This window comes from Carassius carassius, chromosome 2 (genome assembly GCF_963082965.1).
Source record: "Carassius carassius chromosome 2, fCarCar2.1, whole genome shotgun sequence".
NCBI lineage: Eukaryota > Metazoa > Chordata > Actinopteri > Cypriniformes > Cyprinidae > Carassius > Carassius carassius.
This window is the reverse complement of record NC_081756.1, coordinates 45,865,160-45,888,258: the sequence shown is the minus strand read 5'-3', so window position 1 is coordinate 45,888,258 and position 23,099 is coordinate 45,865,160. Positions and strand designations below refer to the sequence as shown.

The following is a 23,099-nucleotide window of genomic DNA, read 5'->3' as shown; positions in this document are numbered from 1 at the left end:
TTACGATACTTGTTAGAAACCTCTGTAGTGCCAAACTTCACCGCAGGATCTGTTCAGGTAGACTGAACGACCCCTGGCTCACTAAAAGAGAACCAGTTCCGTGAGTCCCACAGGAAGTGCCACACAACACTGCGCGGTGACGTCATCACTGACTGCCACGAGGTGACCGCAGCACGGCTCTTCGGGCAAGTCATCCGCCGGAATGACACGTAGCCTAGCGTTAAAATACAACCACACTCCACTGACATTAAACGAGTAGAAAAACGAGTAGAAAAACGTGCACTGTACCACGCGTTTACCGGCGAGCACAGCTTGGGATGTATTTAGCGAGGCGGATAGAGCGTCTTGCTATATTGTTTTTAAATAAACCACATCTATGCAAGCCATTTGACCGCGTTTTTAAATTCACATTCTTTTATTAATGCACGAACGCAGTTATAAATACTCATAAACGCAGAGGTGGCAACTTCTCACATCCGCATTATTGAAGTTCTGAACATCAGTTAATGTAACCCTCCGCCTGCGGTAGTAGTTCTGAACATCAGTCATGTATCCCTCCGCCTGCGGTAGAAGTGCTGAGGCTGGGACCGCCGCCATTTTGAATGTCTGGTCCGTTCCTCCTTCCGTCGATTGACAAGATTACACCTGTTTTCCGGTCTCGTAACGGCTGGTGAGTGGGAGCTCATTTTAACCGACTGAACGACTATCCAGCTCGGAGCTGTCACGCCGCTCGGGTTTATTTTCTTCGTCTCTTGGGCTGCATGTGAAGTGCCGCGCGCAGGCTAGTGCTAACGGCAGCTCGCACTGGGGCGCTAACGGTCGCCGCTCGCTCAACTATCGCTCATGGTGCACGTCCACGGGCGGAGGACGCTACCGGGCGTGTAATCGCAGTCAGACTGTAGTTTATGTACGTTTCGGGGGGTTTAAAAGAGGAGGTTTGTGTTTAATCCTCCGTTAGATCGACGCTCGATTTGAGGCCTGATCACGTCAGACTCCGGTCTGTTAGCAGCGGACTCACGCGCAGCGCTACATCCACCGACATCACGGAGCAATAACAAAGGTATTTATCGCTATTTAAAGAGCCTAGAAACGAGTATTAATAGAGAAGCGCGAACTTTACCAGAGCGTGATGTTTCGTCATCTCACTGTTTATCAGTTAGCTTAGCATCAGGCGGGTCCACAAACATAGAAACCTTCATCAATTTCTCTTAGCTGTACAGAATAAGCCGTTAGGGTGTTTGTTTTAAGTTAATGTAACGTTAGTGTTGAAGGTGAAGAATGTGAGGTGTGTGATGCCACTCCTTGTGTGTTTTAGACTTGTTTAGTTCCCAGGTAACGTTAGGATCGAGGGAGATGTTCAATCATTCTTATTGTTGTAAGTTACTCCATGTATGAATGCTGTCTTCAATGTTGTCTGTTTTTCCATGTCTGAACGCCCGTTGGCTTGTGGTGGTGGAGTTGGCATCTCTTCCTTGTGATTGTGGAGTAAGGTTACAGTAATAAAGGAAGTGCATGTGTGTAAACGTGTCATCTCAGTCCCTGCTGAAGTTTGCATGATCCCTGTCTTACATTTGCATCCTCTGTCCACTCCAGGAGTGTTTTGTTTTTATTTTTTAATTTTTTTAAAGCTGCATTTTTTTCAATCAACTATTTTTTAAACTCATCTATCCTTAATCCAAATGTCCACGATGATTTTACAGTTCACAGTCACTATTTGGGACTGACAGTATTATTTGCCTACAGGTACCAGTCTTGATATGCTTCGTTCATTCAGTAAATTAAAGTAGCTGCTTGAATATCTGTCTCTGAATGAACGGCTATATAAATATAATGACCGGATCAAAGATGACAGGGTTCAGAAAACCAGGACGTTTTGTCACTATTATTGACAGCATGTTATTAAATAAATTGGGCCAATCAAGGCATAGGTTTATCAGGCAGATATTTTAAATCACAATGTCTTTAAACGCTTTTTAATGCAGAGATTAGTTATGTTAGCTCCAGTAGATCTTCAGACGAACAGTGTTTTTTCTTTCTAATTGTGGTTTATTACTTAATTACTAGTAATTAGTGATGCACTGAAATTTGGGCAAATGAAGATATACAATGCTTTTTTTTTTTTTTTTTGCTAAATGAAAGAAAAAAAATGGTGCATTACTACTAGTAAACATTCATCTTCAATAATACTTATTTTTGTCGGATTCTCCCCATGTTTGCAGTTATATGCGGTGGCAGGAGAAACAGTGCAACAATGCTCTTATTGTCTGGCAATGGGAGGTATGGTCACGTAAAGCTGACCTTGGAGAAACTATTCTTCTCTTGAAGTAAAAAGCTGCCGCACCTAGGGTCACCTTCTGTCACTCTTCTGTCTTGTAAGCAGTGAGCTGTAAGTGGAAGAGCATGTGTTTGGAAAGCAGCCTGAGTTTTGTTGTAGTTGAATGGCATGCTTCCTGCTTTCCTCATTCATTCATTCATTCATCTGTAAAGGTTATGGCAGGACTGATGTCACAATATTGGATGCTGAATCACAAGCCGTCATGAAGCTGATGATCTGCTTCTACATGGCCATGATTCTCAGTGTTTGGATGCCAGCTCGTTTGAGGTTGAAATCCCATCTCGTGTTTCTCTGTCTTACATTTTAAATCCAGGGAGAGTAGCTCAGTGGCAGGACCGTACCGGGAATACGAAGCACTTTCTTGTCTCGCACTTGTTCCCTTGATTGAGCCGTCTAAACAGTCTTATATCCTGAAGTAAGCCAAACTTTAATCTTCTCTGTGCTGTGCAAAGTATGTGCAGGGGAGAGGAGGGCTTGTGGGAGAAAATGCATCCAATTCAATGTAGATCCTCATAGTTCTGCAATGCCAGGCAGACACACATTTTGATAAGAGTCCCACTCTTTAACTTTTGGATGGTTTGTTCCAGTGGTTTTATCTTCGTAGCAGGACACTTTTTTTCTTTTTTACTATCCAAAGCAGCACTAGTTATTGGGGAAGTCCACCAGAAGTGATATGTCCTTATGTGCTGTTAAGCGTACAAAAGCTGTAGGCTTTTCTGAGTAACTATCTAGCTAACTATCGATATTTCTTGCTGCAGTATTAATCTACTACATTGCTTTAAAGTGTTAGTGCACCCAACATTGAAAAATGCAGTCATTTATTTACTCATATAATCCTGTTTGCATTTCGTATGTGAGAAATTGAAGATATTTTGAAGAAGGATTCAAACAGCATTGTGTTGACAGACAATAATTGGAAAAATAAATGTTACCCAAAATATCATCTTATGTGCTCCACGTCTGTACAGGTTTGGAACTACATGAGGGTGAGTACATGAAAGACTTTTTTGTGAGTTATAACTTGAGTAATCATCTTGATTGTGTCAAGTCACTACCTGTGTTATAAAATGGGAAGTCCTGGTTTCTAATTGGTAAATGCAGCTTTCCTTCAGCAGTATAGTATCATCTGCTGCATGTCATACCTAATGACTATTTTAACAGTATAGCTAACCTCTACAATGGACTTTGCACAATTTAATTTCTTATAAAAACATGCCAATTTTAATTATTTTTTAACTTTTCTATGCCTAAGATGTGCCAATAATTTCTCTGCTATTTTAGCTTTCCTTTTTGACTTGATTGTATTGGATTGGATATATAAGAACACTCTTGTTTTCAGCTTAAGTTAAGCCAGAGCTGCTAATTGCCCTAAGCCTTCATGTCACCTGCATGGAGAGGTTTGCTAATGCTAACAAAGTGCCAAGTAAGCTGAAGAGGCACTTAGAAATCAAGCATTCCTTCCTCAAAGAAAGAAGACTTGGCTTTCATCAAACTGGCAGAAGACTAAGAACTGTGTGAAGGCATGTGGCATAATACAAGAGGCTAGTTACTTATTGCTGGAGCTTACTCAAGTGGAAAAAATGTTATGGCAGAGACGCTGGTTTGATTGTGTCTTTTTGTCTGTCGGTCTAAAAAAATGACCTTGCACTATTTTACTAATTTCTGCCTCTTCTGACTGTAATATTTCATTCAAAATGTGGTAAAATTTGAATATCAAATTACATGGACATCTCTTAACTTTATAGTTAATATGTATGCAGCTTTTATGACACCATATTCAATACAATTCAACTTTTATTTGTATAGCGCTTTTTACGATACAAATTGGTGCAAAGCAACTTTACAGAAAAAAAAAGTTTCTACAGTATTTAGTAGTATCTTATCAGTGGCGATTGTCAGTTTATGTTCATATGGCAGAAGTGTATGGAAAAATCTTTTAAAGATGTAATCAAACAGATGATGAACACTACTAACAGCAATTATTAAATGTTGAAATCAAACCTATAGCAAAATTTGGTAGTTCTGTATGTTGATTCAGGGTTAGCATCATCTGAGGTCCTCTGAGGGTTTGGCATCATTTCTTCTCGGGTGTTCTGGATCCAGACTGGAGCTTGTGTAAATCTTAGTTACCACGGGATGGCGCTGCAATTAATGTCTAGAGTGTGTTGAATGGTGCGCTGTGATTAGTTGAGAGGAGATATCGCATTCTGCAAAAAAGGAAGAAAACGTGACCCAATAACTCTGCGAATATCGCATTGTGTAAAATTAAAAATGTACTTTTCGATACCGACCAGGTACAATACTGATTTAGTCAGAAACTCAGTTTGTTTAAAAATGCCGTTTATCGCATTTTGGAACCAAACTCTTCATTTGTACTTTTATAAAATGCATGTTTCACACATAAGGACCATTCAGAATTAACTAGTGAAGACAAAGGTGTTTAAAATGGGCAAAGAGTGTACATATCACAAGACCTAAAGATTCATATCCATTTTAAGCAACATAATTTATGTTAATTTAAAAGTCCTTGGATTATGCCAATTTTTTTTTTTTTTTTTTTTCAAAATGTAGAGGCTGTACAATATATTTTATACAATATCTTAAACCGGTTTTGCTGCTATAATAGCAATAAAGAGTGATATTAATGATGGCAAGAATATAACTTTATCTGACCTTTCTTTTGGTATTTCTCACTCTGCTCAGTATGGCACGGCTCGGTTTGCATTTCCACTGTAGTTTAGTACTACTTTATTCACATGTCATTATAGTTGCGCTGGCCCTACTGCCACAACTCCTGAAAAATGTTTCCATTCTGCGTCGCCCCTTCAAGCTCTCGCTGGATCCTCTCCTCTGCTGTTAACGAGAGGAATGTCTGTACTTCCAAAATACAACGAACCAGCCATTAAAAAAAAAAAAAAAAAGGTGCGTTTGTTGAAAACAGTTGCGTTTGATCCTTCGCTGGCTGTGCTGATTTATACCTAGCGGTTCTATTGTGTCTCTGTGTCATAAGTTCAGTAAGGCAGGTAGTGACTATTCTCTCTGGCCAATCAATCAGTGATCAGCAGAGTTTACACGTCACGTTTTGGTAACGGTGTGGTTCACTTGGAACCTCAGCCGAGGTGATATTAAAAAAAGTACCTGGTGCTGTAACCAGTGGAAAACCCCCCAAAAGTGAACCGTATCATGCAGTGGAAAAGCGCCATTTGAATTTCTCTTTTGAAAGCTGTAATGAAAATTTGTTTTTATCAAAACTGTGAACTTGAGATAAAGGCCACTACATGTTTAATTCCTTGGAATAACACTTTGCTTTTATCACATCATGCTTAGTTGGACAATGACACTGCATAATTGTCATTAAATTCTCTTCTTTGCACTATCCATCCATTTGCAATCCATCCGTGACCTTTGTTATTCTGCAGAGAGCTGTCTTTGTTTAGCAAGTAATTACTGTAGTTCCTTTCTGGTTCGAGCAGCTTAATTAGGTGCTGCATGCTAACAGATTTAAAGTGCGGGGCTCCTCTGTGAAGGAGAGCCAAAAGCAGCTCTCATCTCGGCATTGGAGGAAGGGAGGAATATTAGCTTTTTGTTGCGTCTTAGCTCTGTATGTGTGTGAGATGGATCTCCTGGTGTGATTAATGTGCTTTCTCAGAGCAGTAAACCACTTGTTGTGCTCCCATCTTTCCAGTGTTACCGATTACTTGGTTTTGCAACTTAAATTTAATTACAAGGTGACCTCACACTATCCATGCACTCCATTACTTTGTGTGGGGTGAAAGTACTGTAATGTTTGAACTTGAATGCCATGTCCATTCAACCTCAGTCTGGAGGATGAGTCATTTCCTGTTCAGTCTGTTTATGTACTCCACATTTATATATTTAACTGCCACAAAGCTGTCCCTGCACATCCTACGACACCTTCCTACAGTAATCCAAAGAGGTTGTTTTGATAGATGAGCCCTCTCTTTCTATTAGCAGCCCCGGTTCACTCCTTCCATGCTAATATCCCTCTAATTCTCACGGTTTATGAGCTGAAGATCGGATTTCTCCTCTGTGGAAGGTGTTAGCTTGACCTCTACTTCTGTCCTCTACTTTACCCTTGTATATATTTTCTGCATAGTTATAAGCCTTCATTTGGGATGCTAATATGTTTATTGGGTTTCTCTTTTGATTAGATGTCAGAGATCATTTTTGGAAAGTAAAAGATTAACCAAATTAACTTCAGTATCTTGAAACTTTACCTAATGTCCCTCCTACTGTCAAGTAAAAAAAAAATCTTTCAGGTGTCCTTTTCTGTTTGCTCCAGATGTTTTTGTTAGAGCTGGATTCTTGTTGAATGTTGTAGAAACCCAGTTGGGGATAAATAGGCAGTCATGTAATCTTACCACGTTTTATGTGTTCACTTTTAATTTTTAATCAGCCTCCAGTAGATTGAAACCTGATTCTGTTGAAGGAATGGAATTTCACATGTGATTCCACCTGCTTGTCACATTGGCTGATGGAGCTGATTGTGGACATATTCTGATGTCTGCCTTTTACCAGGCCGACTGTCCCCAGAGAAGAAGATTGCTATGTGTGTTAGTCAATTATGAGATGCTCAGGGTCTTTTGGGATTCATAGACTGATCAAGAGATCGCTCTGGGTTGTTTTGTTTAATTCATCTCGCAGAGCAAGAACGATTTCCCTATTTGCATCATTAACATGGCAATGCTTCATTTAGATTTGACAACCTGTTGCTGTTGTGGACTATCTGTTAATGCTAATTTATTAGTTAGTATAATGAGAAATGCATGCATTATATAAATGGAAATATCATTCAATAAGCCTGATGTCTAAACATGTCAACTTGATAGTGTTTAAAAACAAAGCAGTCGTGGCGATATGGCCCAAAAAAAAGTCTGAGATGCATCTCTACAAAAGTTGGTCTGAAAGAATATGCATGTACAGGATTTAAAGGTGCAACATTTCAGAATGGTGTTTAGTGTGAAACCAAGTAAAGCATTGCAGTAAAATTGACACTTAAAATGGTCTAACAACGATAAAATCTAACCGCCTATCACACAGCAGAAATAAATGCAACAACAGCCAGTCAGTGCATGTCACTATTAAGTCTACATGTTCTGCATATCTCTGTATGAATTGGGCTGAAAAATTAGTCGACAACACAGACAATAAAAATGGTCAAAATTTGTCTTGTTCAATAATCTATAAAACGCATCCACACCAGTAGTGATGGGAAGTTCGGATCATTTTACTGACTCGGATCTTTGAATATCATTCAGCAAACTGAACAAATACTTTTTTAAATAATTGAGTTCATTTCAGCAGAATATAATTAAAGCTATGCAGTGTTTACAGGAAACTGAAATTAGTTCACCTCCCGAGTCTTCGGTTTGGAGTCATTAGTGCACAATTACCGTAATTCCTCAAATAAAAACCGGTAGTCAAATAAACGCCGGGCCTCTTATAGTGGCTGGGGGCGTGGTCAACACGGACAAATAAAGGCTGGGGGAAAATTTGTGCAGCAGAGCCAGATATTAAACGTACACACCCTCTGCCGGAGAGTTTCTCGTTCTCGAGTCAAGAACCGGTTGCATCGGTTTTCGTATCTACAGGACACTGAACCGAGAAATGTTTCGAGAACCGAGGAGCTGATGATACTGCGCATGTGTGATTCAGCGTGAAGCAGACTGACACAGAGCGCGTCTGAACCGAACTGGTTCTTTTGGTGATTGATTCTGAACTGATTCTGTGCTAATGTTATGATCTCTGTCCACTAATTTAAAACGGGTTATTTAAAACAATTACTTATCAAACAGATGGAATTAGAAATAAAGGCCTGCCTCTAATAAAAGCCTGCTTTAAATAAAAGCCTGTTACCTTCTGCAGTTCAGGTAAATAAAGGCCCCGGCTTTTGAGGAATTATGGTAATCGAATGCGATTGTCATGCACATCTTGTCCGTAATGTCAGTTCTGTGACCATTAGTAAATGCCATCACATGCTTTCAGATAGAGCAGCATTTAATACACAGAGCCGTAGTTCAGCGACAAGCTATGCAAAATCACATTCATAATCGCAAACTATTTAATTGCGCAATTATGAAATCAAAGAAATCGTTCTGCGATTTATGAAGCTGTTTGTGTAGCTTGTCGGTGAACTACAGCTCTGTGTAGTAAATGCTGCTCCATCTGAAAGCATGTGAAAATACCACATTTAATAACATGTTTTTACTCCAAACTCACTTCATAATGTCAGTCGAGTGTTTGAAATAAATGATGTGGCTACATATATTAGTGCTGCTGTGACACTCCACTGGCTGACACTGTGCTTTCATTACAGAGGATGCCAGCTCCGATCAGACTGCGGGAGCTGATCCGGACAATCCGGACGGCTCGGACCCAGGCCGAGGAGCGAGAGATGATCCAGAAAGAGTGTGCTGCCATTAGGTCATCCTTTAGAGAGGAGGACAACACATACCGCTGTAGAAATGTGGCTAAGCTGCTTTATATGCACATGTTGGGCTACCCGGCACACTTTGGCCAGGTGAGAAAACAGTATTTCCGAAATAAGTCCGGAGTCTTTAAAAGGGCTACAAGAAGTGCCCACTTAAACATTCAGATTTTTGCAGCATTTCATGTGCAAAATCTCATTTTCAGTTGGAGTGCCTGAAGCTGATTGCATCACAGAAATTCACGGACAAACGGATAGGATACCTGGGAGCCATGCTGCTCCTGGACGAGAGGCAGGATGTCCATCTATTAATGACGAATTGCATCAAGAAGTGAGTGAGCCGGGGATTTCATCTCGTCTCAACACTCTCATGAATCAACATCTGGGGGTTGAATAATTTTGAACAGGAATGTTTAGAGCCAATTAGATTTTTATCATTATTCATCAATGTTACATTCTCGTAATCACTCAAATGTGTATTATGAAACTTTCTCTAATAGTTCACTGATGCCTTTGTTGAATTGTTTTGATAAAACTGTGTTCTCTGCAACAAAATGCCTTGCAGATCAAAGGGGTTGAATAATTGTGATTGCAACTGTATATCGCCAAACCAGTTCCCATGTTGTTGTAATTATCTCAACAGTTTTTCTTGGGCACTCTGATTTTACATCGAACGTCAAGTGGCAACCCAACAGAACTATGACTGAAGATGTAAAATTTTGGTATCTTTGGTTAAATTCAAATCTTTCATGCTCTCAGTGACCAGTACTTCACTGCATAAAACACATTGTGGTCAGAACGTACCATGTTTGGGCAGATGCATTTATCTAAAGCGACTTGCATTGCATTCAGTCTCTGTTTTTATCAGCTTGTGCATTCTCTGGGAATTAAACCCAAGGCTTTGGTGTTGCTACCACCATGTAGCATTCCTGTAGTTCAAAGAGTAGAGCATTTCATTTCCTACTTTTGTTGCATCCTCTACATCTGATGTTCTGTCTGCAGTGACTTGAACCACAGTACACAGTATGTGCAGGGACTGTCCTTGTGCACCCTGGGCTGCATGGGCTCATCTGAAATGTGCCGTGACTTAGCTGGAGAAGTGGAGAAACTCCTCAAAACATCAAACTCCTATCTGAGGAAAAAGGTATTTCACCCTTCTTCCACGGCTGAATGTAGCCTTCATGTCCAGTTGCATGTGGAGCTCTGAATGTGTGAACGGTATTGACATTAGCTCTTCACCTTCAGGCAGCTCTGTGTGCGGTTCACGTCATCCGCAAAGTCCCGGAGCTGATGGAGATGTTCCTGCCAGCAACAAAAAACCTGCTCAGCGAGAAAAATCATGGTGAGAGCTGCACTCTTTAACCTTTCCCATAGGTCTCATTTTATTGTCATTAAAAATGAATTAACAGATGCATCTTTCCTGTAAAGTAGTACATTTCCATCTTATATGTCTTAACAAATTGGGAAAATTAATGCATGTTAAATAATTTTTTTTTTTTTTAAGATTGAAATCGCTTACATTTTTCTTTAATTGCAATATCACAATTAAGTGAATTGGGAAGTTTGATTTAAGGTCTATGCTGCCAACTTCTAAAATGGAGAAAAATATTTTTTTTTTGTAATATAATGTCCTAAGCATTGCATGTTTTCTTGGTGATATTGTTGAAATGTTTAAATGCGAAGTTGACGCTCTCATGTAAAATGTGAGTTCCCGCGATAAGCTTTAGGAAACATTAGCTTTTTTCATGCACATTCAGCAGAAACAGGAGAATATTGCTTTGCTGTTAATTCTCCTAATGTAAACAAACTTGCCCATGAGTTATATAATGAAATCTGATAAGGAAATCAGTGTATTGTTCTGTGTTTTCTACAGGAGTTCTCCACACATCTGTTGTCCTGCTCACTGAAATGTGTGAGCGAAGTCCTGACATGCTTTCTCACTTCAGGAAGGTACGTAGCAAGCATTCAAGCCTTGACCTTCAGCAGTCACCTCTAAAACTGTTTGTGCACCACATCAGCCACTCTGAGACAAAAGCACTCTTATCTGTTGCTGATAGCATTGACATGACTACTGAAATGAGACTGTAGTCCTTACTGAAATCTGGATGCCTGTACTGGATTGAGCTGCTGTTGTGTTAATCTCACTGGGAGATGAATTACAGGTTCTTCCTCTCTGTATATCTGCTTCTACTCTTCCCACCCCCAGCCTGATCTACTGTGCCAGCACGCCCACCTCTCATGCTCATAACCGTAGCATTATGTTAAGCTCTTCTCTGAAAGTGACTCTTTTTTCCAATTCCCCCCTAACATCTACTTCATATTTTTTCTGTCATTTGTCTTTGTTACAATTCCTGCATTGTGTTAGAATGAGAAGGTAAGAGGACATTCTGGTTTCATAGCTGGTGCATGCTTAAAGAAAACAAAAGAAATCTCATCATGATGGTCACTGTAGATGTATTCCAGTTTTTGGTTTTGATGTACTGTTTATTTATTTATTTTTTCAAATTTTTTTTTTGCAGTTGTTGTCATTTAAGTGTTATTTGTTTTGTTTCTGTTTTTCAGGATTACGTAGACATCATATACATTTTCACTTGTCCTGCGTTTACCTTTTAGATTAATTTCTCTTTCATACGGTCACTATTGGGTTGTGGTTTTTCCAATATGTACATTATAATGGGGGCGCATATGAAATGGAGACTTTTGCCAAATTAATAAGGATCATGTTAATACACACAGAAAAAGTACCAAACAATTACAATAAACACTGACATGACCTCCATGTCTAAATGTGTAATGAAACCAATCTATTGGAAGATGATCAACTCAGGGTGCCTATGTGTATTGACACTTACTGACCCTTTTTTATGTGCTGTCCTGTTTTGAAATCTCTACGACCCTGCTGTTATCTTGCTGATAGTCTTTAATTTCTTCTCCCATTGTTTTTTTTTTTGTTTTTTTTTTTCAAGCTGGTTCCACAACTTGTACGAATCCTGAAGAACCTGATCATGTCAGGATACTCCCCTGAGCACGATGTGTCTGGCATCAGTGACCCTTTCCTGCAGGTAAAGACACATCATCTCCTGTCGGTGTTGCTCTAATTAAAAGTGCCCTAAGTGACGTTGCTGTTAAATTAGACGCCCCCTTTTTCTAAAACCAGGACTACAGAGATAAGGTTTAGTCCAGTAGTAGTTTTGCAGTGGTAGCAATATTGCACTCTTCCATGACAAACTCAAAATTTCTCTGCGCTTGACTTAAATGATTCATCTCACCATGCCTTCAACTTCCTGCTTCCCTTATATGGACTGATCTGTGAACATGCAAAATGAGTGACAGGTTTTTGATTGGCTAAACCCCATGTACCACACTGAGGGTTGTCACAGAGACATTATTTTAGGGCACCATTTTCAGTGATATTTCATGTAATAAAGATTCCATAAAATGGTGCCATTTCATAAAATAAACGGAGTGTCTAGTTACACTAAGTACAAATAGCCCACCTTGTTGCCAGAGGCTATTTACACTAAATCTGCCTACCAATGTGTAATTCGACTAGTAAACATTACAGAAGACAGTCGACAGTCCTCAGATGTACTCCTTTTGATGTGATCGACCCAGGTTCGAATCTGCCTTTTGGTGAACTTTATTTTGGTGAGGGCTTTATTGTCCCAATAAGGTGGCATCCATTTAATAATTTACATTTAAAATTTACACTCAGTAAGTTATTGCATACTGTTTTATAATGTAATTGCCACTATTTGCAATTAGTAGTATAAATAGCAGAAAATCCTGCTATTTTAACAGTGTAAATGGTCTCTCTCGCTCTTAGCATTTTTAATGCTGCAGTCGATGTGAATTAAATTCTGTAATGTACCTCATGTCATTTGTTTGGTCAGTTGCAAGTAATTGATTTTTAGAGTGGTCCTTAAGTTGGCCATCCATTGTGCTCATATGAGATGATATACCTGTTCTTTATACCCTAAAGCAATCTGATGAGCTCCTCTGGGGCACACTGTGTCTCTTGGCATTTTTAAGGTGCGGATATTGAGGCTGCTGAGAATTCTGGGAAAGGGTGATGATGATTCTAGTGAAGCTATGAATGACATTCTTGCACAGGTAAGCAGTCTGATTAGATCCACTTTATAACCAAATGACTCTTTCTTTCTACCTTCTAAAGATTTCCCATCAAATTATTTTTAATAGGTTGCAACAAACACAGAGACCAGTAAAAATGTAGGCAATGCTATCCTCTATGAAACAGTTCTTACGATTATGGACATCAAATCAGAGAGTGGACTTAGGGTGAGTGTTATTTAGATTGGCAATCCTGAGTGGTTCAAGTCAATTTTATAACATTTAAAAGTGTCTGCAGAAAGTGGTTGAAAATGCTGTTGTTTATATTATTACAGGTTTTAGCAATTAACATTTTGGGACGTTTTCTTCTCAACAATGACAAAAACATCAGGTATGTGACTTTTGGTCCGAGTGTGATATTCAGGCTTGGTTATAAAGTGACCAGAGAGAAAGAAGTTAAATGCTGTTCAGTGATGAAGACATTGAGTGATCCATCGACTGAGTGTTATAAATGATGATCTCATAGTCTCTGACATCAGCTTTACTGTGGGCTTGAAGGAGCTTAATTCATGTGCTGCCCACACTAGACTTGATTGTCATAATGATAGGGCTTTGACATTATGACTCTCCCTGATCAGATATGTGGCATTGACCTCTCTACTGAAGACCGTGCAGACAGACCACAATGCTGTGCAGAGACATCGAAGCACTATCGTGGACTGCTTGAAAGACCTTGATGTGTCCATTAAAAGGTCATTTATGTGCAGGCTGTATGGCTTTTTTATATCCGTTATGGCATAAGAGGATGAGTGCCACTGATTCCGGTTTCCTTCCACAGGCGTGCGATGGAGCTGAGCTTTGCCCTGGTTAACGGCAACAACATCCGGGGCATGATGAAAGAGCTTCTGTATTTCCTGGACTCCTGTGACCCTGACTTCAAAGCGGACTGCGCATCAGGGATCTTCCTGGCTGCTGAGAAGTAAGGCTGTTTATTTTAAAATTATGCAACTCATGTTGTTAAGAACTCATGTTAGGGGAAGCACCAACGATTTCCATATTGAATAGTCTGTTATTAGAGTTTTAAAATGGTGTAATAGGCTAGTTAAGTGAATTTGATCTAATTTAATAAGCAAGCACTTGAAAAATAAAGAGCTGTTCAAGTGAGTTGTAGAGCAGCTTGTGGCTGTGTGATGATAAAATGAGTGATCCATCGGCAGAAGCTCATTCTGTTGACACTTTTATATCTGACAGCACTGAAAGGGATTTGGTTAGGAGTGTTCGAAGAGATTTACTTGGTTTGATACTTTTTGCCTCGGTGACTTGGTTTTATATTTTGCAAGCTTTAAACTGCTGGTTTGCACACATATCTAACACTTGTTTTGTTGCAGGTATGCGCCCTCCAAAAGATGGCACATAGACACCATTATGAGGGTTTTGACAACGGTAAATGTCTTGCTCTCATTGTTTCTTACTAATAATCTGCTTTACTCCTACCATTAAACTAGGTCATATTCATGATCATTTGAGTTTATCTTTTGATGTCAAAGTACTCTTTGGAATTGACAAATTTTTTTAACTTTTGCTGATGAACTCTTGATATTGAGTGTAGACTGTAGAGAATGATCCTGTTATCTCCGACAGCATTTCTTAATCTTGGTCTTGATGTTTGTTTTGAGTTCTGTATGTCATTTAATGCCCTTGTTCCACCAAAATGGTGTTTTGTTTTTTGGGCCAGGGATCTGCAGAAAACTTGAGCCAAATGATGCCATAACCTGACCACAATTAAGCAAGTCCTTAGGACATTTTAACATACACCATAATTTAATTCCATATAGTTTTGCAGTAGTCTTTCCAGATTGAGTCCCAGTTATTTGTTGCAGACATTATTTTGTCCTCTGGCCTGAGAAGCATTTTAAGAGTTTTTTTAGGCCCAGAGCCATGTTTTTTTTGTTGGAAATGGACAAAATGGCTCATTTTTGGTGGCATGGTGGTTTAAAAAAAAACCTTCTGATGTACCGGTTTTGTTTTATCTGCTCTTGTAGGCAGGGAGTTATGTCCGGGATGACTCTGTGCCCAACCTGATCCAGCTCATCACAAATAGTGTAGAGATGCATGCCTACACTGTACAGAGACTCTACAAAGCCCTCCTGGATGACATCTCTCAGGTTAGAATCATCTTAACACTGTTTTTATTTTATTTTATTTTTTTTTCACTGGGCTTTAATCTTGCAAACCCAAAGTGCAAAACTTGTCATCTGTTAGTTTCATTAAAAAAAAATCAATCAGCAAAAACGTTAATTTCTCATGTTTTTCCAAAACCATGTGACAGATTTGGCTTCCTTCAAATGCAGTGTTCATGCTGCTCTTTTCCATTCAGTGTATGAAAGTAGATAGTGACACATGCTGAGCTCCAATATATAATGACAAAGACTGTTGAAAAACATTCATGCATCTGGTGTGTCTACATTCCTAGTTTTAATGAACTTATAAAATTGCTTTGTGTGAGCTACAGAATGAAATGTATACCATACCCTGACCCTGAATGCATCATACTCCATTCAAGGATTGTTTGGAATGACATTTGGATGACTAAATGTCAACAGAATTATGTCTGTGTGAACTTAGTCTAACTTTTCTTATAGCAACCTCTAGTACAGGTGGCATCCTGGTGCATAGGAGAGTACGGAGACCTTTTGGTATCAGGCCAGTGTGAGGAGGAGGAACCCATTCAGGTAGATGCCCTGTATGCTCTTCAACCACACATATGCTCTTAGTTTGAAGGCAGAACAGTTGTATCTGATTTCATGTCACAGGTTTCTGAAGATGAGGTCCTGGATGTTTTAGAAGGTCTCCTCGTTTCTAACTTGTCCACCCCTGTAACGAGAGCTTATTCCCTGACCGCTATCATGAAGCTGTCCACCCGCTTCAGCAGCGTGAAGTAAGCAATCCTGTTCTGAAGCACTTTTGATACAAGCATGAGGATGTATTTTCTTGAAATGAGCTTGTGTACCCAAGCGGATGAGGTCATGATCTTCCATTTTATTTTCATTTGCTCTGCAGTCGAATCAAAAAAGTGGTGTCGATATACGGCAGCAGCATAGATGTGGAGCTGCAGCAGAGAGCTGTGGAATATAACGCACTTTTCAAAAAATATGATCACATGAGGTAAGAGCTCACCTACTGTTCCAGACTCATGTTTGTCACACTTCATTTTAATTTATAATTTAAATTAAGATTCAGTTTGTTATCCTCACTCTTTCTTCCTCTTTCCCATGAAGACCTGCATTACTAGAACGAATGCCTATTATGGAGAAAACTGCTAGTAACGGCCCAGCAGATATTGTCCAGACCAATGGAGAAACCGATTCAACCATACTGGACACAAAACATCTGCCCAACATCACTCAACCAGCCAATCAGGTGGGTTTCTAGAGCATGGTTTCTCAATCCAAACCTGTGCACATGTTAGGCATCTCAATAATCTGACTGTGCATTCAGCCTCTAAATGTGTGTATTTTCCTCATAAACATTATGCAAAAAAACAGGATGTCAAAAACGCCAGTATACATAACACACCATTACTTTGCTAGAAGTATATTGCATTTATAATGTATGCCTAAAGAGCACACCTCTACTACAGTCGAATTATGGAAAAAAATAAAAATATATATATTATTCTGCAGTATGAAGTGACAGTGTAGTTCATTGAGCGCTCTACTAATGATCTGATGAGTTGAATCAGGTGTACTAGATAAGGGAGACGTCCAAAATGCATGATCTAGCCAAAGTGGAGCATGTAAAAAAAAAAAAAAAAAAAATTGGATTGAGAACCTCTTTGCTAGCGTAATGAAAAAATATCTCCGGTATGGTTGAGCGGATAAAGAGGGATATTTAACTATGGTGAAATATTTACTGTATGCTAATGTTCTGTGTTTCATGTTTTACAGGCGAATGATTTATTAGACCTACTTGGAGGTAATGATGTGGTACCTGTTATCCAAACAACTGTTCCCACAAAGCCTGCGTCAGCTGGAGGAGAACTGCTGGATCTGCTGGGAGACCTTTCTCTGACGGGTCAGCCTGCTGCACACTTCTGCCGCTCCGTAGCAAATTCACATCTGTAGCAAAAACACAATTTTACAGTAGCTAAGTTCACTTGCATTTAACCCATTTATTATAAGATTGATTGCTCAATCAGATTGTAAAGGTGTCGTGTAAACACCTCAATTATTCTGACTGAGCTCGATCTGAATGAAAGCTTGATCGGATGAGAATCTGATCAACAGGAATAAATGAAGCATGTTAATGCTTGAATCAGACTATTTTCTCAGTCAGATTCAAAAATACCTTGTGTATTTACACTGTGTCTTGATGCATTTGTGTATATGTTTTGTCATATGCTTAAGTTTTGTTTGAGATACATGTAATGCACATGCAAACAAACATGTGAATCAGATCGCAATGTTTAGGGTTCAGATTAACAGAATTTTCAGAATCTTAAATCAGATTGGATTCATTCAAATCAGTGCAAGTAAACATATCTACTGTTGTGGAAGAAGTTCTCCCAACAATGAAAATACTGTTATTTACTCGTTCTCATTTCAATCCAGACACCTGAATGACATCCTTTCGTGAGTAATTTTCATTTTTGGGTGAAGCCCTGCTTATACCATTGTACCGTCTCCCTCTTTAGGTGGTCCGACCCCGACCCCTGCTCCCTCTGTGCCCATGTCCCAGCCCTCTTTCCTTTTAGACGGTCTCACTTCACAACCCCTCTTCAATGACATTGCAGCGGGTGAGCTTGCATTAAATTTCATCATTGTGCTTAATTCAAAATAGGACAGTGCAGTTATTATATTTTTTTCTTCTTGCAGTCATTCCGCCAATGACGGCGTACAACAAAAATGGTCTAAAAATTGAGTTCACATTTGAGAGGTCCAACCCCAATCCCAATATTGCAGTTATCACCATCCACGCCACCAACTCCACCGAGGCTGACATGACCGAGTTTGTGTTCCAGGCTGCAGTACCAAAGGTTTGTTCCTTTCCCTCTAGTAGTTCTTGTTACTGAGAACCTTAGTTAGTTAACTTGGCTAATCATTTCAAATGCAAGTTATTTTTTATTTAATTTTTTCCCCTCCTTTTTCTCATCACTTAAATGCACTTTTTTGATGAAGGACTGAATTAGGACTGGTTAACACTTGTTTGCATAATCCACATAGTATTTCTGCATATGTTTAATCAACATACTATAAATAAATTCTCTTCCCACTATTCTCTTTTGGATACACTTGAAATGAACACTGTGGCTTTTTTACACATTTATAGACATGCAGAGAGAAATTCATATTCAGTTACTGTGCATACTGAGAATATTTGCTTAATCTGGTTATGACAATCACAGTTCCCCAAGCATCCTTAAAGCCTTAAGTTCACATTGAAGTCAAAAAGTCTAAATATCTAAAATGGTATAACAAAAGTCTAAATTGTAAAGAGGTCTTAAATTCAAGATAGAAAAAGTCTAAATTCATTATTAAACTTGAAAAGGCTATGATTTCATTAAATAAATGTGAGTACTTAAAGTCAAAATGCGAGTTGAAGAAGGTTATTAGAAAGCATAGTTTTATCTTATCTTTTTGAATGAGCAACTGGAGGCAATAAAGCATAGACGTTTTGAAACAAGTCTCAGAGTCCCAGTGTATTTCAGGCGTGTTTATAATAAAAAATTCCACAGCATGCATAAAATCTTTTCTTTCTGAGTATTACTGGCATTTTGGTTACCAAAAAATTGTATCTGGCATTTAATTCAATGTAAGCTTTTATGGCTTCTTCTCTCTTCTGCCCCGTCACAGGAGGAGAAGGCTTATGACCTTAAAACATTTAGTATATAGATTTTACCAGTCTTTTTAATTGCTTTATTAGAACACATGATTGTATAAGAGAAATCCAATATTGAACAATCTATAATTCATATGTATTGGTATAAAAGTACATTAACTGGTTTTATAATGTAAGCGTATATTGAATAATTCTAGAGTATTTTAAACTTGCAGTTGGATGTGTGCCACAGCCTGTTTAATCAAGACAAGGAATCTGATATATAATTAATTTTAAGATTAATTGTTTGTTCTGTATGGACATACAGTATTGTATTTGTGCAGGTCTTAAAGTCTTTTGATTTTTAAAAACTCTGCAGATACTCTGCAATCAGGTTATTGAAATTATGTAAAGCATACACAATCAGAATATGAACAAATCCCTATTAATTTTGGAATTTTCACATGCATGCAAACATGATTATTGTATAATATCTGCTCCAGTCAAATGCTTAACGGTTTGTTTGTGTTGTTAGACATTCCAGCTGCAGCTTCTGTCCCCCAGCAGTAATGTAGTTCCAGCCCTCAACCAGGGAAGTGTCACGCAGGTCATCAGGGTTCTCAACCCACAGAAGGTAAGCTGTTACTGTGAGCCCGGGCCAAACTCTGCTTCCTATCGCTTTAGATCTTTAGAGATCAGTCCATTCATCCTGAAATGCCTTCAGTAGTCTGGATGAAATCAGAGCAAGGACAGTGGTTTTAGTGCCACGTAAAAAAAAAAAAATCTAAGATTTCTTTATTCTCAAAACATTTTGACTTTATTCTCGTAGTATTATGAATTTATTCTTGTAGTATTTTACGACTTTATTCTCGAAACATTACGACTTTATTCTAATAGTATTACGACTTTATTCTCGAAAAATTTCGACTTTTAGTCTCGAAACATTTCGACTTTATTCTCGAAGCAATACGACTTTTTTCTCGTAGTATTACGACTTTATTCTCGAAACATTTCGACTTTATTCTCGTAGTATTACGACTTTATTCTCGAAACATTTCGACTTTATTCTCGAAACATTTCGACTTTATTCTCGAAACATTACGACTTTATTCTCGAAACATTACGACTTTATTCTCGAAACATTACGACTTTATTCTCGAAACATTACGACTTTATTCTCGTAGTATTACGACTTTATTCTTGTAGTATTTTACAACTTTATTCTCGAAACATTTCGACTTTATTCTAATAGTATTACGACTTTATTCTCGAAAAATTTCGACTTTATTCTCGAAACATTTCGACTTTATTCTCGAAGCAATACGACTTTTTTCTCGTAGTATTACGACTTTATTCTCGAAACATTTCGACTTTATTCTCGTAGTATTACGACTTTATTCTCGTAGTATTACGACTTTATTCTCGAAACATTGCGACTTTATTCTCGAAACATTACGACTTTATTCTCGAAACATTACGACTTTATTCTCGAAACATTACGACTTTATTCTCGAAACATTACGACTTTATTCTCGTAGTATTACGACTTTATTCTCGAAACATTTAGACTTTATTCTCGTAGTATTACGACTTTATTCTCGAAACATTTCGACTTTATTCTCGAAACATTTAGACTTTATTCTCGTAGTATTACGACTTTATTCACGAAACATTTAGACTTTATTCTCGTAGTATTATGACTTTATTCACATAACATTTCGACTTTTTTCATGAAACATTTAGATTTTATTCTCTAAATATTATGACTTTTTTTTTTAACGTGGCACTAAAACACCAAATTTTGCCAAATTGTGCAGCCCTACAACACGCACAGAAAACATTCACGTTTTAAAGCGTGATTTTTATCAGAAAAATCTCAAATTAGGTTTTCCACCCCAAGTTGCGCCGCTCTAGTTTGTCACCAGTAATGATTACATTTAAAGCAATTATGGATAAACCATAATGTCATGTAGTTTTTCAGCATGCGCCTGACTTCCTCTTTTATAACAGCAACAGTTACGAATGCGGATCAAGCTGACATACACTCACAAAGGCTCTCCTGTACAAGACCTGGCCGAGGTCAACAATTTCCCCCCTCAGTCCTGGCAGTGATCTGCTGCTACCCTTCTGAATCTTAAAGACCCCCAGCAAGGGAACTATGGGAAAGATGTCCCCTCCCCATTCCCAAACGATCCCCCGTGACATCACCACAGACGCTGCCCTGGGGTTGAATGGGAAGCAGTGGAATCTTTCTGACACAGTCAAGAGTTGATGGTTTGAAAACTGATGATGATGAAGACAATTACAGCGGCAGAGAAAATCACAAATATCTCAGTACATATCTTTTCATTTGTTTCTTCGCCGGTCTGTCTTTCTCTCTGCTTCGGGGTTGGTGCAAAATGTCCATACTCGCACTTAACGTTGTGCACTTCACTTAATCTGTCTCTGTAGTGCACACTCTCTGACTCACCCTGCCGCCCAGGGCCCTTACATGGGGAAACATCACTTGTGGCCACTATACGAAAGAGCTGTTTGTTTGATTTGTCTGTCTTGTTTGATTTTTTTTCATGTTTTTAATGGGTTTGGTGTATTTTAAGAAAAATAAAAAAAACATACTGAGTTAATTGCAAAAGTCTGAACATTTGCACCTTAACCATTTCAGAATCAAGAGGAAAATGGGTTGTTATGGCGCCTTAAATCATCGTTGTACATGGCATTTCTTAATTTTCGTGTAAGGTTGATCTAATGTCCTGTAATAAAGTATATCAGATGAATTCTCAGATACAAGCGATGTTGTGGCTGCACTGTATTTCACATGAAAGCGTTGCAGCTCATTGTCTGTCAGCAGTAATATACACACTGTCAGATCTGTCAAGAAGTGCTTGACTTGCATCACATGAATTGGCAAGTTCATACAGCTCATACCTTGATTTCTTATTTCTAAGCAGGGCATTGACAATGAAACTGGAGGATACTGAGAGAGAGGCTGTTGCTTGTTACTGTATGCACAGTTTACATCAACCAGTGGTTTTGCATCATCAAAGCTGTACACTTTTCCCCAAAAACCCTTAATTTGGCATATAGTTATTTTGTTTGCCTCTACTTATCACAGATGGTGTGTTCTTGTATTGTATCTTCAAATACATTTATATAGATTGAAAATAGCCTACACTAAAGAAGTGAGATTTTTAGATTGAGATCTATTAAAAATGTAAAGTAGTCGAAGAACTTGATCTTAAAATTCAAATTGATTTCTCACTAAATTAACAAAACTAGATACATACGTTATGCTCAGCGTAGATGCTGTAAATATAGACTATGAATATAAGGCCTTCATGAATGTAGTTATATGCACTGAATGGACTGTTTTTCTTTTGTTTGACTCTCTGCAGTGATTTGAAGTACAGAAATATTGCCCGATTTAAAGCAATGTGCCTTTGTCATAACCGGTTGAAAGGAAAACCCAGGAAGAGCAAGAACATGACGTCTGGAGAGTAGAGGACCTTTTTGTTTTGCTGTCGTTTCACTCGAGTTCTTGTTCAGAGGGCGTCTTAAGTCGAGTGTCGGCGTGTTTTCGTGTCTCTTCCAAAGGCAGTTAGCAACATTAACCTGAATATACCTCACATTGTCTTCGTGTTTTGTCATTGTCGAGTCGGAAGAGCACTATGACGGTTTCATCAAGTCACGTCATCTCTCGCTGCTCTACGTTTTCTTTGCGTAATTACATTCGCTATGCCACACTAAAGTCTGGTGACCAAATCAAGAGATGTTCTTTGGGCTTGGGAAATATTTTTAGTGATGGTATGTATCTTATCTTACGTATCGTATGTAAGACTTTTCATTTTATTAGCCTCTTTGTGTTTTGTTGCGATTCTTTCGATTTCTTGGCTCTTTGTGTACATACTGAGGGCTTTTAAGATGCATCAGTGGTTTCTTTTCATCCCTTGTTAAGATCCCGTTTTCTAAGACCTTCTTCAAGTGTGTATAATGTTTGAAGCTGTCCCTCAGAAGGTAGTCTAATTTATCAACTTATGTTTATTGGAAAGAAAATGTACTATGTGCTGCCTGTTTATTGTATATAATTGTAAAACGCATCAAAAAGATCAAATCAAATAAAAACTCCATTTGAAGACCTGTGACGTTCAGTTAGGGGTGTAATGTGCACATGATCTCGAGTTTGCTTTGTTTTATCTAGATGTGCGGTGGATCGCAGTCATGTACTACTGAAAGAATTAAATGCTGCGTATGGATGTAATTTCTCTTTTCAATATGGTGGCCTGCAGCTGATTTCTCTCTCTCTCTCTCTCTCTCATGTACTCAGTTATAAATAATAATGCAATTTAAAGGGATGGCTCACCAAACAAAAAATCTGTCATTTAAACTCTCCCTCATGACTTTATTCTGTAGAACACAAAAGAAGTTATTTTG

The 23,099-nt window shown here is 38.5% G+C and overlaps 1 protein-coding gene across 2 annotated transcripts; it reads left to right on the top strand.

Annotated features, from left to right (window-relative positions):
- The first annotated feature begins 321 nt into the window (after nucleotides 1-321).
- LOC132110745 (AP-1 complex subunit gamma-1-like) lies at nucleotides 322-22,803 on the top strand. Of its 2 annotated transcripts, none has more exons than XM_059517607.1 (23): nucleotides 322-670; nucleotides 8,673-8,876; nucleotides 8,990-9,114; nucleotides 9,786-9,927; nucleotides 10,029-10,125; nucleotides 10,657-10,733; nucleotides 11,750-11,845; nucleotides 12,816-12,896; nucleotides 12,984-13,082; nucleotides 13,190-13,245; nucleotides 13,493-13,606; nucleotides 13,693-13,833; nucleotides 14,243-14,297; nucleotides 14,897-15,019; nucleotides 15,497-15,586; nucleotides 15,668-15,792; nucleotides 15,915-16,019; nucleotides 16,133-16,274; nucleotides 16,802-16,928; nucleotides 17,548-17,649; nucleotides 17,729-17,889; nucleotides 19,207-19,305; nucleotides 20,682-22,803. In XM_059517607.1, the coding sequence occupies exons 2-23, from the start codon at nucleotides 8,676-8,678 to the stop codon at nucleotides 20,781-20,783; spliced, it is 2,460 nt and encodes an 819-aa protein (XP_059373590.1). In that variant the 5' UTR covers nucleotides 322-670; nucleotides 8,673-8,675; the 3' UTR covers nucleotides 20,784-22,803. The 2 variants fall into 2 exon arrangements, with proteins under 2 accessions (XP_059373590.1, XP_059373598.1); XM_059517615.1 differs by lacking the exon at nucleotides 322-670 and adding an exon at nucleotides 679-1,060.
- Nucleotides 22,804-23,099: the final 296 nt, after the last annotated feature.

Bases quoted from the DNA above. Each gene is read 5' to 3' on its own strand.
- LOC132110745 (XM_059517607.1), top strand. From the start codon at position 8,676: ATGCCAGCTCCGATCAGACTGCGGGAGCTGATCCGGACAATCCGGACG. The intron at 10,126-10,656 runs GTGAGAGCTGCA...TGTTTTCTACAG, and splicing joins GCTCAGCGAGAAAAATCATG to GAGTTCTCCACACATCTGTT. The intron at 13,607-13,692 runs GTCATTTATGTG...TTCCTTCCACAG, and splicing joins CTTGATGTGTCCATTAAAAG to GCGTGCGATGGAGCTGAGCT.